This window comes from Nilaparvata lugens, chromosome 8 (assembly GCF_014356525.2).
Source record: "Nilaparvata lugens isolate BPH chromosome 8, ASM1435652v1, whole genome shotgun sequence".
In the NCBI taxonomy this organism is placed as follows: domain Eukaryota; kingdom Metazoa; phylum Arthropoda; class Insecta; order Hemiptera; family Delphacidae; genus Nilaparvata; species Nilaparvata lugens.
The window spans coordinates 27,685,760-27,702,096 of NC_052511.1; the positions used below are offsets into that span (position 1 = coordinate 27,685,760).

At 32.8% G+C, this 16,337-nt stretch overlaps 1 protein-coding gene across 3 annotated transcripts in view; it reads left to right on the forward strand.

The window, feature by feature from the left end:
* Positions 1 to 245: 245 nt before the first annotated feature.
* Positions 246 to 16,337, forward strand: part of LOC111044873 (angiotensin-converting enzyme) — a 133,224-nt gene continuing 117,132 nt past the window's right edge. Inside the window, exons 1-4 of one of the 3 annotated variants that reach the window (XM_039434412.1) lie at positions 246 to 340; positions 6,373 to 6,583; positions 9,897 to 10,088; positions 12,007 to 12,289. In XM_039434412.1, the coding sequence (XP_039290346.1) occupies positions 6,408 to 6,583; positions 9,897 to 10,088; positions 12,007 to 12,289 (651 nt within the window). In that variant the 5' untranslated portion in view covers positions 246 to 340; positions 6,373 to 6,407. Of the gene's footprint in view, positions 341 to 2,227; positions 2,393 to 6,372; positions 6,584 to 9,896; positions 10,089 to 12,006; positions 12,290 to 16,337 lie in introns of those variants that run through there. The other 2 variants (XM_039434411.1, XM_022330117.2) reach the window with 2 other exon arrangements.

The window sequence follows — 16,337 nt, forward strand, 5'->3', positions numbered from 1 at the left end:
TCTCGTTCATTGCTGTATTGCACCACCAAAGAATAAGATGAATAGTGACGGTTGTATTCGCGGAATAAAAGAAAGATCTTTGGACAGTTTTTCCCACGGGGGGTTGAGGGGAGGAAGGAGAGATACTTGACGCGACCTTGCGACTGGTTCACATGCTCATTCCTCGACAATTGTTGGATGAGGAGGAGGAATAGGTAGTCAGTTAAATTATTATCGTCTGCCTCCTTACTCAGTGTTACTATAGGTAGGCACCTATTGAAGAGTCAAATGGGCACTCATTGACCTTGTGCAGCCGCACTGGCTCACTCGCTTACTCAACACTCTGCAATAAAACGAATGTGTAAGTTATGAGTATTATATTGAATTAGTTGAAATAAGTGATGATGATAATAATAAGCAGATCACTGTAAGGAAACGAACTTTATAAATTGAATTTTGATTTTCTGGTGGTTATCTCTCTGAGGAGAGATATACATTCTGATCAATGATAAAAAATGAGAAATACTGTTATAGAATTTCTGTTCTACCCAATAAGAGTATGCTTGATAGACAAGAACTACTAGAGAGGATTTGTAATATATGAGATTTTGTAGAATATAGAGAAAGTATGGAAGTCTATGCGTGTAACAGAGGTTTTGAATCTCAGTGTAGTGGTAGCAGTCCTTTTGACAGCAAAGTCGATTATAAGAAACCATGAAGTTGATTTCTCTAGATGTATTTTTTGCTGAGAATAATACACACATGTAGGCCTACTCAAGGCTTGTGTATGCTGGGTAATCGGTAATGATGAAGAAAGATGAGTTGACCCAAAGCTTTATGTGGGTTTCGAACCACCGGGACGCTATTTTTAAACTCATAAATGGTATTTAGAGAAGTTCGGCTCTTGAAGTGGTTACCCTTAAAACGGGCGTAGCATATGCATCGAACAGGCGCTTATTAGTGCGATCACGAAATCAAATAGCTTACCAATTTGCTTCCCTACTCATTTTCTGTACCGTATCGATTTTTTATCAGTCAATAGGGTGGATATATAGATACAATTATTATTGAAGAAACCGATGTATGATATAATATAATATCTTGAAGGTATAAGATGATAATATAAATTTTTGAATGAATCATGTAAGTTGGGCAACATGAAGAGTCATAAAAGCCTCATAAAAACTGAAATTGACTCATGTAACAATCACAATCATTGCTGTCTTTATTATGATAAAACAATTCAGAATGATGAGTCAACCTCATATTTTGACTAATTTTCCACTTCAATTATTTGAACAATAATACAGGATTTTGAATGAGGATATCGATGTCTGTTATATATAGCAATGTTCTTGCATTATCAAATTCGTCAGCAAAAAGATCAAATATTCTTCTATTTATTCACAATCCGCCTTGGTTATTCAAACAGCTTCCACTCTGCTTACTTTTGATGTTTCCTTGTGATAAGGAATATTATATTGGATTGAATTATCAACTATAGGTAATGGTTATCAACGAATTTGCAAAACAATATAAACCTTTATAATTTCATAAGCTAATCTTTATAAAATTTAATAAGTGACTTAGTAACCCAGCACATGCATGAATATGCTTCAATAATGTTCCGAACCAACTCGAAACTGTGTGAGGACCGTTCATACATCATCCCTTCAATAATTAAATCCCCAACCCAAAGTTTCTGTAGCATCATCATTCTCATATAAGTGATGAGAGAGTTCTTATATATATTTTGAACAGCCACTCCGCTGGAAGTGTTTAATGATAGTAGCATATTACCAACGATGAATTATTTTATTAAACTACTACCTATTTCAATATGATTGGATTCTATTTTATTTTGAACAACTTTAAGACGTTTCTATTAGTGATGGCTGACACTATCTTTATAAGGACAGAATTTGAATGTTTCCATCAAGGGTAGATATAAAATCATCACGATTCAACTGACGCACATTTAATTTCGTTTTACTGACCTCTGTACAAACAATGTATTTTTTATTCGGCAACTATTCAATGCTTATTCCAGCTACTCTTTGAATAAGTCGGACCTCCAGTTATTGTAATTTGTGGATAGGAGTGGTGCAAAGGAAGCGAGAGAAAAATGAAGAGAGAGAATGTTGTAAAGGTGTGTGTATAAGAGTGAGAGTGAGAGAGGGATTGACAAAGAGAGAGCGTGAGAGAGAATGAGAGTGAGAGAGTGTAGTTACCTGTGAGGGAAGTCCTGGGAAAAAGCGTTGATAGCTGAGTGGGTCATCCGAGTGTTAGTCAGTCAGTCACTCCAGTTAGTTACTTATCAGCGCCGGTGTAGTGATAAGCTCCAAAGTTAGTGACTTGGTAGTTGTAGGAAATCGTCTTCTGCATACATATGCGTACTTTGAGGTTTTTACAGGTATGTATGCTATTCAATGTCTCAAGTCCCATTTTTAAAGTAGGTACTATTTCAAAGTTTCAGTTGTTAATTTTGTTTTCCAGTTTTTGTATTGCCAGGGTAATGTGAAGATTCTATTTAATCCATTATTCTTAGTAACTTAATTTATGTTAATTTGTTGTTTTTTTGTTCTGGATTTGATTCGTGATAATGTTTTGGCAAAATAAAACTGATTCGATTTGATACTTTTCAAACTCTTCTTTAGACTTAGTAGTAGTACTTGATAATTGATATTCTCTACCCTTCCATGTTCCATCAGCAAAATATGTCGATATTATTTTATGAAGCGTTAAGCTTCAACATCTTTTTATAATAAAGAAGTTTCAACATAATATGTCAGTATTGTTAGCTTTCATTTTGATTTGTTAAAATTTTCACATGCGGGATATCCTAGAGAAGACCACAAATTTTAAAATAATTGAATTTGTCTTATAATGTATTTAATTTCTTTTGTTTGTGAATCACGTCTATAAATAAATATTCAAATAAAGTTAAAAATCAAAAATTAAATTCCACACAATTTAATTAATTTTCATAAATACCGGTAAGCTTATTCCTTTTATGTGTTGTAAGAAGTTTGTTAGTTTAATAAAATTATATTGTTTTATATAATTTATTAATTTACATAAAATTTAAAAATTTGTATAATAGTCTTTTACTGACAAATCATCACTGTTTGTCATGATACAAATTGTTGTGTTTCTAATCTAGTCTGAGTTACTAATGAATCAATTCTCTTTTATTCTAAATAATATTGATTTTAAAACAAATAATCGACAACTTTTAATTGAGCAAGTAGTGAGCAAGCTGTTTGATTGATCATTGTCTTTTGCATCAATAAATTCAAGAATGTAATTATTGGCTTATCCAGCTTTGCATAATCCAACAAAAAAAATTACCCTCAACTCACCAATGAGAAAAATCTAAATCTAAGTCTAGATATTATCAGCTCTGAAATAATATATTGATAATATAAAAGTATAATTTGTAGTCTTCCATAGAGGGATAAATTTCATGCTACATAGATAGATAGACTACATATTATAGAAACTTGAGTATCTCTTTGAGAATTCGTTGAGGTAGCCTACCTACCTATTGCGTAGTGGGCCTACTCTGCTATTCATAAAAATAATAAGGAAATTTCTCAAGAATTTAAAGCTCCGATAATGCTGTATTACTGAGATGAATGCTATGGCTGAAGATTGAATGAATATTCCATGAAAAATGCTTTTTCTCCCTTAGGGAAATTGTTAACCTCGGCTTCGCCTCGGGCATCAATCTTTCTTCTCAGGGAGACAAAGCTGTATTTTTTACTCTAGATCTATTACATACCGTAAATAAAACAGAAAGCATAATTATCTCAGTGTTTTTGTTAATTTTAACCAGTATAAATAAAATAATCAACCCCATAATTTAAACAATTTTCACGTTTGCTGGAATATTTCGCCAGACATCGCAATCATTATTGCAGCTTAGTACTTTCTGCATTTGGAATATAATTACACATGGAATTGTATACACGATAACCTATCTGTTAATAAGATTCCCACAAAATAATATATATACATTATAATAATAAATTATATGTGACAATATTTGTACAGAAGAATCTGAGGAGGTAGGCTGTAGTAGTAGGCTATTTACATTTGGACATTTCCAACCGAAATGTCAAGCTATAAGGGTAGGCACACACCAGTTAGTCAAGACAAGACTAGTAACGATTAGTCATAATACTTCACATAGCTGCTTATAACGCAACACACACTGATTAGTCATTGCAATTAGACATGTCTTCATAAGCAACTATGTGAAGTTTTGTGACTGAACGTGTCTTGTCTTGTTTTGACTAACTGGTGTGTGCCTAGCCTAAGATTTTATTACTTAGGACTTTCGAAAATCTGAATAAGTCTCATATCGACAATACTCAAATAAGAATTGTTGATATTCTTAACATTAAATGAATAAATTTTTAAACTACCGTATTCTATATCACTTAATCCTCATGTTGAAATCGCTCACAAATCATCATTCAAGTAGGAGGTAGGTAGTACAGTATAATAAGCTCCTGAATATGCATTGGACGTTATTGATGAATGATAATTGTTTATGTTCAGGAGAAGCAAGCTCTCGGTTGACATGAAATGATACGTTATGAAGATTTAAGTAGTGCTACTTCCAATTCATGTAGACACTGTTGAATAGATGAATAGATCATGACAAAAGTGAGCGAGTTACTCTTATTCAATTTCTTGACTCCAGTCAAGGCTACAGAGCATATTATTGCTGGTTACTGATCACTCAAAAAACTCACTACAATGCTAAATGCTACTCAACTTGGCTGTCTGACTCTCATTCAAGCTATTTAGTCCAGTCCAAAAGGTAAACATAGTTGTTAGTAAGTGATGTCTGTAGTTGTCCGATATAAAATTGATTAAGGATTTGAACTTGAAGTTATGTTTGATATTCTCCCACGCTAGAATGAAAGAAACAATTTGATAAAGGGAGATAGATTTCATTTTATCAATAGAGGAAATCAAGGAAGTCACGCCTTTTACTCAATGCACAGTAAGTTCTAAAGAGGGTCCATGAATAGGAATGAATTTACATTTTGAGAGGTCATTTGAAGCGTTTATGAGCTTGAAATTGTGTGAGTGAGGACTCAGTTTTTTTTCTGAGTACAGTATTTTCAAAATTCAAAATTTCTTAGGGTACGCGAATAGTGAAGAGGTAGAAATAGAGGGAAGAGGTCAAAGCGGAATGGATCGAGGTACTTCAACTTCACCGTAAAACAAATACATTCCGTGTTATGGAAGAGGTGTACCTCTACCTCGACCTTGACACCTTGCAGGCGCCCCATAACTTGAAATGTATTTGTGTTACAGGAGGTAGGTCTACCTCTATTCCGCTTCGAACGCTTCCCTCATAACTATGCGCTCACCCTAAAGATGACCCAACTCACCTAAAGACGAGTTTTATTGAACAGACGAGAGCTTTTTAATATTGAGAAAAGATTCAATCCATTTGATATTTTATCGTTACCGTAATTTCTACTACGTACAGTAATGTGAAAATGTGAATATTAAAAACTACTGAAAAAACTCACTAAAGCAGAAATGTAAAATGAAAAATAATATAGTATAAATAGAATGAAATGAAAATAATTAATAAAATCCCAATAGGATTGAAGTAATAAATTATAAAAATAAATTGGGATACTATCTTTCTGAATGTAAAAATAATGAGAGGGCATTCAAATCATTATAGTCTTTAGTGAATCGATGTAGTCTATATATAGTTCAGTAGTTAAGTGCTGTATAGTTTGAAGGTGGAAGTGAATTTCAGTTTACCTAATTTTTTCAGCTCAATTGAATTGAGATCTTTATAAAAGTCTACATTATTAAAAAATATTGAACAGCTGCATCAGAAACATATCTATAATCGAATAGTAGACAATCGACTATTCTTCAATGTTCAGCAATTGCAAAAATAACTATGCTTGAAATTTGAAAGACCTGGTTGCACAGCAGTCCATTATTTTTTCAAAAAAGCCTTCTATGAATGGTTCTCGTGAAATTAATTATGATTTAAATTTAACGGTGGCTTTTGTGCAACCGGCACTTAAAGAGTTAAACAAAATGAAGCTGAATTTTGTTTTTAAGCTGTCTTCAACGAATAGTGTATTATATTATAGAAGAGGTTCAATCAACTGAAAAAGACAACGTTCATCAATCATGCAATCGTCTCCTATTTACTTAAAAATAAGGCGGATATTTTTTTAATGAAGAGATTTGGTGATTAATCTTGTGTTAATTTAAAACAACTGCGATTTCATCTTGAGAATGAAACAAAAAGTATTTTTCAATTAGCTATTGTAATCTCGATTTAAGAGCTAAATTGTGATTAGGCTAGACAATTAACAGCTTACTCTTGTTTGGTGACAGGACACAAGACATTTTGTAATCAATCATCGTTGACAATGGATCGTTACATGAGCGCGCTGGTTGTCTACCTGTTGTGCATTTTGCTTCCTCTCTCTCCGGATCTATTGTTGGTTGGTGGTCAAATCAATATCCCAGGTCAGGACAACACCGCTTATCTCAATCCAAACAGTCGTCCACAATTTGATTTGGATCCAAGGTTGAAGGATGAACGGTAAGACAATTTATTATCATTTTACATTTAAAACGAAAACAAACAATTCTAATCTAATTCAAACTTGAATATTCAACAAAAAATGCAATGTAGAAAAATTAATTGGAATACCCCTACGAAAACATGATGATCTTTATTTGTTTTCTATAATATTGACGCATGTTTGAATTTCATTGACATGCTCTTCTATTTATAATATAATTCACATGTATCAAACATCCAACTGGTTTCTGGATCTGGCAATTAAATTTTTTTAAACAAAAATTTCCTTCTTTTTGAAAGGACCGCTCATTTAACGACGAGGGACGATACCTAGTGTGACCTAGTGAGAAAAGAAGGAAATAATAAACGACAGGTGACTTCAAAAATATAAACATAACCTAAAATCACGTTCACGTGCTCTTTTGACTTAATGTTGATAATAACGTTTTTAATTGAAGGCTATATATTTTCTGGAAAACATGGGTTTGGATTCCATTTCCTCATTTATTATCTAAAAATTTACTTCGGATTGTTCAATATTGATAAGGTGAGCTAATATCATTAACAAGCTTGACGACTAAAATTGTGTAAAACTTTTGAGGTGCCTATTTTATCAATAGACCATTATAATTTATCTATTAAAATCTTCACTAGTATTATATATAGTATAGAATTTATAAATTACTTTTGATTTTTTGTTGTTGATTCTTGATAGACCTATCTTTTGGTTAAGAACGATATATTAATGTTGTCGAGATCAAACCGGTAAACATAAGAGACTTTGTATGAGATTACAATAAACAATTATTGTTATGAAACATTTGTACAATTTAAGATAAAGTAAATCCCACCTTATAACAGTCTTATAATTCTCATTCAATCCAAGTTGGTCTAATTTGAATTAGGTACGGTACTTAAAAAATATTGCAGTAATGTGCCAAACACATCACTTTTGATATGCCTGTAAAATTTTAAAATATTCTGATATAGTATGTAAGTAGGCTACAGTATTCATATTATTGCATGATTTTTTTTACTTTCCTTGCCCTATTACCATAGGTAAGGAAAGTATTGCTTTTCGAAAAAAATTAAGGTAGGTACCCAAATTTCTATACTAGGTACGTTTCAAGGTCCCCCGAGTCCAAAAAAAGTGTTTTTTGCGTATTTGTGTGTGTGTATGTGTGTGTGTGTGTGTGTGTGTGTGTGTGTGTGTGTGTGTGTGTGTGTGTGTGTGTGTGTGTGTGTGTGTGTATGAGTGTATGTGTGTCTGTGAACACGATATCTAATTTCCCAAGTACGGTAACGAAATGACTTGAAATTTGGAACTTAAGGTCCTTACAATATAAGGATCCGACACAAACAATTTCGATCAAATGCAATTCAAGATAGAGGCTAAAATGTTGTCAAAAACAGGGGTTTTCGCGTTATTCTCGAAAACGGCTCCAACGATTTTGATCAAATTTATACCTAGAACTGTCATTGATAAGCTCTATCAACTGCCACAAGTCCCATATATGAAAAAATTTCAGGCGGTCCGCCCCATCTATGCAAAGTTTGATTTTAGATTCTCAATTATCAGGCTTCAGATACAACCTAAACAAAAAAATTCAAGCGGAATAGATTGAGCATGAAAATCTCTACAATTAATGTTCAGTAACATTTTCACCTAAAATTGAAAATAAGCTCGAAATTCCTGAAAATGTAATTATTCAATTGCAAACTGTTGGCAACTGTTGATTCTATTAAATAATTCACTATAAAGAGATAGCAGACCTCGTGTGTCTCCAGCGTTATAGTCCTGTCACCAGCTGGCTCAGATCTTTAAATAGTAGACTTGAGATGCGCGAGATCAGTTGATCAATTTTCATAACGGCAAGGGAAGTTGTGTAAGTGCGCCACACCAGATTTTTTCTATTGTTATATATCTTTGCAATTAGTCTGTAAGCCTACCCTTCAAGTTTTAATAAATTAATGAGAAAATTAATTGATGAATGAACAATTATATATAGGCTACCTAATAATTGGCTTACGATATTCAGCATTAGTTGCATATAGATATACTAGGGTAGGCCCAATATCGCAGTACCCGTGAGTAGATTATATACCCTCAACACCTCCACTTATTGTTTCTCACATGTATTCAGATATTCGTTTACGAAGTTTTGTAAATTGATGTAACTTAGCAGGAACTTAGATTTGTAAAGTGATGGTAGTGCTGTCTGGTCCAGACTAGACCAGACTCTGGTACTACCGTACCGTAGTTGATTCAGTATACAGACTACAAAATTATTTTTGAATCTTTGTAGTTGACAATAATTCATGCATTTAAAGTTGAATGATTTCAATTGCTATACCTATTATAACATTGTACTATAGTTAGGTCACGTTATAATGTCTGGAGAAAGATAAGAGAACAGCATTGCCGATTCTTTGTCTTGTTATAGAGGGTATCTAATACCGGAATATCTTATATAATATTAACTGTTTATTCTTGCTCAAGATAATCTCGTTTTAAATGATACATAATTAAATATTCATATTCTATTCGTCAAAAATACATTTTTCGAGATTATCCATATATGAATTTCAATTAGCAGTTTTCTATTAAATTTACTAGTGATAAAATGGTTGGGAATAACATTGATGAGCTTTAATACCTGATATAAAAATTGTTTTCTACAAAATGATAAAATAGTATCTGTAATTTGAAAAGTAATAGATGAGGGACGGAGGTTATACGGTGAAACACGCAGGTTGAAAAGATTCATATGTTTAATTATGTAGATGATTAATTTTTTTTCACGGCCTGACAGTTAAAACATCTAGCTCACTAAACAGTTACTCACTTGGATAGAGTCTGGGTTTTCCCAATATAGCTCCTATAAGGTGTTTTTGAATTACAAAAAGTTTTTCCAAGTGATTTGAGTATGTTCCTCCCCAAATTTTTATTCCATATTGCAGAAATGATTGAATGTAGGCAAAATATATGAATCTAACTAAAATAGTTGAACCTATTTTTTTAGTCATTGCTAACTCAAAAAAGAAAGAAAGGAGTCATCCTTTTCACAAAAGTAATTAACTCTTGCACAAAATCCGGTTAAATTTTAATCGTGATCAATTTCACGAGAACCAATCAGAGAAGCCTACTTTTCGAAAAAGCCTTCTCCTATTGGTTTTCGTGAAATTAATCACGATTTAAATTTAACCGGCTTTGTGCAACCGTGCCCAAGAAATTAAAATCATCCCTTCAATGCAATTTGGTAAGAGGCCTTACTCAGCAAAGGTCCTAGACCTTCGTTAGTAGCTACTTTAACGGAAAATTAATTTTCAGGCTACGAGAAGGCATCTGGCAACTTTTCCAAGAGTTCTGCCAGAGAAAAGCTCTGGAACGTCACCGCCCGGATCCCGGAGGATCCCCCCTCTACTCCACAGCACCACCCCTCCCACCACTAGCACCACGATATTCCACCACTGTGGCCCCTCCACCACTGGTCATCCCTCCGCGCAGGGATACCGATGAACGGTAGTCATTTCAACAATCCCTTTAGTCAATAATCAATCTTCTTACAATTTCAATAACCTCTTCCTAAAGTCTCACAGTTCAGACTACCTTCATCTGCTCACATTCTACTAATGTACGAATTTCTTTCCAAAGTCTCACGGAACAGACTATTCTTATCTAATTCATTTATTTTCTTCTAATAGAGTATCATAGAACAGAGAACCTCTGTCTTATCTATTTGTATTTTTTTCTTTAAATACCTCTTTCCTAGTTGATTCTCAGACTTCCTTCATCTTTCCACGTTATTCTACTAATGAAACATTAAGTTCTTCTACTTCAAGAAATTCATCCTAGCCTCAAGAACAGACTACCTCATTTTTCTGTAATTGTAGGAAGTCTACCTCACTTGCCAAGTTTATGAAACAGAACAGACTATCTTCATCCAATTAATTGTTTAACCTCAAATGTTGAGGTTCAACCTCACTGTGCAACCTTTAATGTTTAGCTGCTGAACATACCTCTTTACCTTTACCATCTTACCATTTCTTTTTCCTCAAGAAATTCTTCCTCAAGTGTCAGCGAACAGAGTATTATTTTTCTCTTTCCTCTGTATTACAAATTCTCAACATTAAAATTTTCTGCAAGTCTTACTGAACTACAGTTTACTTAATCGATCCTTGTTTCTTCTACCTCAAGAAATGTACCGTATCTCTTCAGAGAACCGAATACCTATTCACATTCTTCCTAAAAAAATAACTTTAAACATCACCGAACAAACTACATGTTAATTTGATGAAACTTTATCATTCTTCTGTTTTATTTAAACTGTCTCTGGTGATATTTTTAGCTTCCAATCCTCTATTTCTGCTGGAGACTACTCTTGCTGAATTCATGGAATGTCTTTCTTCTAAATAATACAAGTCTTTCTTCTCTTTATAGGTGGGCAACCTAGAATTTCCAATTGGTTTAGGTGGAAGAGGGGTGTTCTGGAACGTTTATACTTTTTTCTTGATTTGAGATGAGCATGTCATGTTATTATTTTCCAATATTTTCCTGGTTTTATAATAATTATTTTCCTTATTGTTGAATTCTTATAGTTTCTTCCTGATGAACTCTGAGTTGTTCAGCATGTTGTATCTCTGAAATATTTCAATTTCCTTAACATTATCATGTAATAATTTCTTTGTCGATTGAAATGTTCTTATTATAAAGAAATTTCAGAATTAAACGGCAATATTCCTTTTTTATGTGCTTATCTACATGGAACTACAATACAACAGGAATAACTTATTATTAACCGATTTAGTCTGTTTTCTCAAGGCTGAGCAAAAAAGTTTTGAAAACTTTTACTGATAATATTTTTCATAGTTTTACGATTTGGATATTAACAAATTATCAAAATAAGAAAAACCCTGAGAAAAAATTAGTTTATTACCTTTTGAGATAAAAGCGTCTGAAGTTGATTTTTTGCGACAAATCGTTTCAAATTTGGTCACAGATAAATCTATTCAAAATTTTGAGGGTGAATTCTTCACGGAATTGTTTATTAAATTGTTTTTTTTTTTTTGAAATGGCAATTCTTGAGGAATATTCCTTTTTTTTATCAATCAAAATATTTCAAATTGAGTTAAATTGTAATAGTTTTATAGATTACTTTTAAATCAATTATAATTATTTATTGAATAATTATTCAGTAATCAAACAAAATTAATAATGAACTAATTAATTTTGACAGGTTGAAACGACCTGTTTGTCATATCAAATATAAATGAATGAATAAATAATAAACTCCTTCCGCTTCTAAATCTGTTTGTATCGAATAAATAAATCTTATTTAATAAAACTCTATAGTTTATAAATAAATCTTATTTAATAAAACTCTATAGTTTATAAATAAATTATTTATTCAATAAATAATCAAATGAATGAATGTGGACAGGTTGAAAGAAGAACTGCTGCAGACGTATTTGAACCAGCAGGACCGCAAGCTATATGAGCAGGGCCAGCAGCCACAATACGGGGCGGATGTCAGTCAGAGGCCGCCCTCGGCGGGAGGAGTGGGTCCGCGCCCCCTCACAGAGCAGGCGCAAACGGTGCACGACCAAGAGGTGCGAGCCGTTTTGGCGCAAATTGATAATGTGGCCACCGACCAGTGCCGGCTCAACGTGCATGCGCAGTGGGACTTTGAGACGTCGGTCAGCGATGTCTCGCAAGTGCAGGCCGTGAGTAAAACATGCCAAATATAGTTATTTATTCAATTATTCAGTATTACACAACTCCTACAAGAAAATTACCATAGGTGGTTTCAATTCTAATTTATACAGCAATACAAATAAATCCTTTATTCTCAGAAAATAATAAGATGGTTCCGTTAAATCATGCAAGATTTTTCAGCAGATATATATATGTAATATCAGATATTGTACAAAATGGAAACCAAGAATGCATTCACTATCTTCTATTTTGCTATTTTTGCTAAGACTGTGATATCAGTTACCCTATTGTAAAAAATGAAAACCAAGAATGCATTCACTATCTTCTATTTTGCTAAGCAGTATGCCCACTTAGACCCTGTGCTTGGCATTCAGTATTCAGTGTTAAGTATTCATATCGTTAAAGATTATTTCAAGTTGTAACTTTCTTTGAAAAAACTATATGGAACCTATTTAATAAAGTATTTTAAAAGGGCTACTTGAATTGTTTAATTATTGTAGAAATTACTAGTAGCTCTTGTTTATTAAAAGATAATAATACATTTTGCCACTTGAAAATGATATGAGTGCTCGAAACTAGTTGTGTTTATATAAAAAATATGAAGAAGGCACTAGTAGCTTCTATATTAATTGAAGAATCAATTATTTATTTTTAAAAAAGGAAGACTAAAGGCATTACAGGAAGATATTACAGGCGTAATGAGAGGAATGATGGTGAGATATCACAGGATGGTGGCGATGGATCCATAGTTTAGGTGAGTTCCGAACCACCGGGAAGGGAGTCATAACTGTGTTTTAACAGGGCTGGGCTCAAACAGATACTGTTTCAACGGAAGAAGTAATAGGACGGCGCTTATCTCATTTTGCGTAAAGAAACTGTCTTGTCTTCGTGGAAAACCTACTCTCTACTTTGAGAGAATACTAATAGGTGTCAAAATATTATCCTTATGATTGAATGAGTTCCAACAAAAACTTCCGGAAATACTTTGTTAACTTACCAAGATAAAGATGGAAGAATACTGCGGAAGGAAATTTCATTTTGGTATGAAAAAGAATAGGATTTTTGTTGAATCCAAGTCCACAAAAATATATGAAAGTTTATAATTCAAACATTGGCTCATGAAATATTCGTAAAAATATGCTGAAAAAAGCATGTTGATACAATCTAAAGATGTACTTTATATGGTCGATAAACCAGCATTTTTCATGCATACTAAAATGATATTATTGAGATTAATTTATTGTACTTCCACCGAAACGACTAAAATGCACCCGTTTTTGAAGTTTATCAGGAAAATCAAGTAAGGATTGAAAGGAATTGAAACCTACAAAAATATAAAATTAAAAAAATCAATGTGATCTATGAAATATCATGTTTTTGAGATTTGGATGGAATTTCAGTATACTTGTAATAGATATCTCATTTATAAGTATGGATATTTAATAACTGTTCAAGCCTTGTTTGGTGAGAAAAATGAAAACCAACTTAGATGAAATTCCACTGTGAAAGACGTATTAGAAAAGAAGAAGGATGAGGTAAAGGGTGAAAAGGTAGTAATAATCGTAGAGAGGAGAAAATAAACAAATTTTCTTCTGTCTTCTATTTGGTGAGTGAGAGAAAAAGATATACAGTGAGAGAATTAAAAAAGAGAATGCAGATCAATACATGTACATGAAAGCATTAACAAACATGCTTTCAAGTTTGAGTTGATGAGTGAGAGGGAATGATTGAGAGAAATAATGAAAGAGAGAGATAAAGCACGCGAGAGAGCGATAGCGGCTGATAGAGAGATCTGATCATGATGAACTTGACCGAGAGAAGCATTCTGAGCAGTTTCCTCTGCAGCCAGCCTAATCTAGGCCAAATCCACTGTAATTTGCTTCGATAGCCAGTCATCAAAACAATACAATTCCCGAATTTTGTTAATCCTAAATCAACTCTACAATCATTGATAATACTAGGCAATAAATTGACATCACCTTGATAGCAAGAATGGATGACTTTGATCTTGTTGGTTTATTTTGCGTGATATTTCACTCAGCCTTCTTAATGTGGCTGGCGCAAATAATTGCTCACTGCCTTCCATGAAGAGAATGCTAATGAAGCGGTAAAAAATGTATAGATTAAAGGATGCTGTTGAATATTTACAACGTAGTTAGTTGATGAAAGAAAAATTACCGTAGTTGATTAATTACTTTGATATGTAAAAACTCTATTATATTCTATCAACAAGTTGGCTTGGTCATTGAATGAACACATTACAAAGTTGAATTTCAATACGATTAAATGTACTTGAGATGTGACAACTAAAGACCAACTTTCCTAAACTTCCATCCTTAAGATGGAAATTACTGAGATATTCAAATGCTAATGAATTAATAATTATTATTAAACAAAAATCCAAATTAAATGCTGTAAATAACCCCGAAGACTTCTGCTACTGCAAATATTGATAACAGCTAGATGGAACTGGTTCGATTCCCGGGCTGACAAATAATTTTTGAATAGTAGCGCTCATCAAATTTCCATCTAGCTGTTTCTCCTGTTGTCAATATTTGCAGTAGCAGAAGTCTTCGGGGTGATTTACAGCATTTAATTTGGATTTTCGTTTAATAATAATAATTATTATTCTACCCTTAACATTTTTAACCATTAGGTAAATGTTACATGTTAGGTATGCGAACTTGCTTAAATTTATTAATTACCCTTCTATAACTTATAAAATCATGTGAACATCACAAATGAAACAATAAAATAGAATTGTTCCCTAATATAATTCTGTAGAAATAAATCACTCATAGATTTCTATCATCATCATCATCATCTATAGATTTTTTATTAAATTCAAATTGGTGTGTAGCTTTAGCCTTTATCACCATCAATTTTCTCACATGTGAAAATTGCTCTCACAAAACTTATTTATTACTTTAGTAGCCTACAGCTATTGAGACCATCGTAAACAAAACAATAACGTTTTACTCCCTAAAAAAACATTGAAAACACTGGACAACTAATCACTATCCATTGTTCTTGATGATATAATTTTCTTCACTTTCCACATCCAGCGATTTTTCAATTTAGTTCATTTTGTTGTGAGTCCATCCTAAACTTCTATCACCAGTTGCATCTGAAATTACATGTCAAACTTGATTGATGGCCAGTTGTCAACTTTTCGCTCATCAAACTCTTTGCACTCAAATACTCGCCGGTCATTAAAAACAATACATGCTTTATTTCGCTCACAATAAAAATACAACACAACAGGTCACCTTGTTCTGTGTTGAGCGTGCCTCTTGAGACCTTGATCTTGAAATAATCTACGCGAACAGACCTTGATCTTGAAAAATTATTAATCGCTAAATGATGTTGACTGCCAAGTGCCAATCCGAAGATTTTCTCACGGTCTCATGAAGAGTCGATGACGCAGAAATACAGGAGTGTATATCCGAATAAATGAGTGTCATAAATATTACATAAGCATGAGAATGAACATTAATTTGATGCGGCTTTATTTTATTGCAAGAATACACTTGTCTCATCAAATGCCAGGAACATAGTGGCATTAATGATGTGTTATCGCTGGGTGTGATAATCTTGTCAGATAGTATGAATGAAATGAGCTTTGATAAAGCAAGAGCGAATGTTGACATCATCTTAACAAATCATGTGGTCAATAACTGTCAGAGATGATCAATAATTAATTTCACGTTCTACTACCTGGATAATTCATTTTTCTAATCATGAATTAGCCTATAGATGCATTTCCAAAGGAATTTCCTAAATTGGTAACAGATTAGTATATCGTCATACTTTTGTAACTTAATATTGATTTTTATACCCTAACGCAATGACATTTCTTCGTATTATTGGTAGGCTATACATTAATTAATTTTCCCAATTCATTCAGCAACTGAGTAGAAAGATTTAGTACTCCTAATAATGAATAGTTATTTTAATACTACAGGCATAAACACTTATAATTTTCAAATTTATTCAATTTTCAAATCTAGGTTGCATTTTAGTATACAAGAGCTTCCTTTCCTTTTCAAACGTATA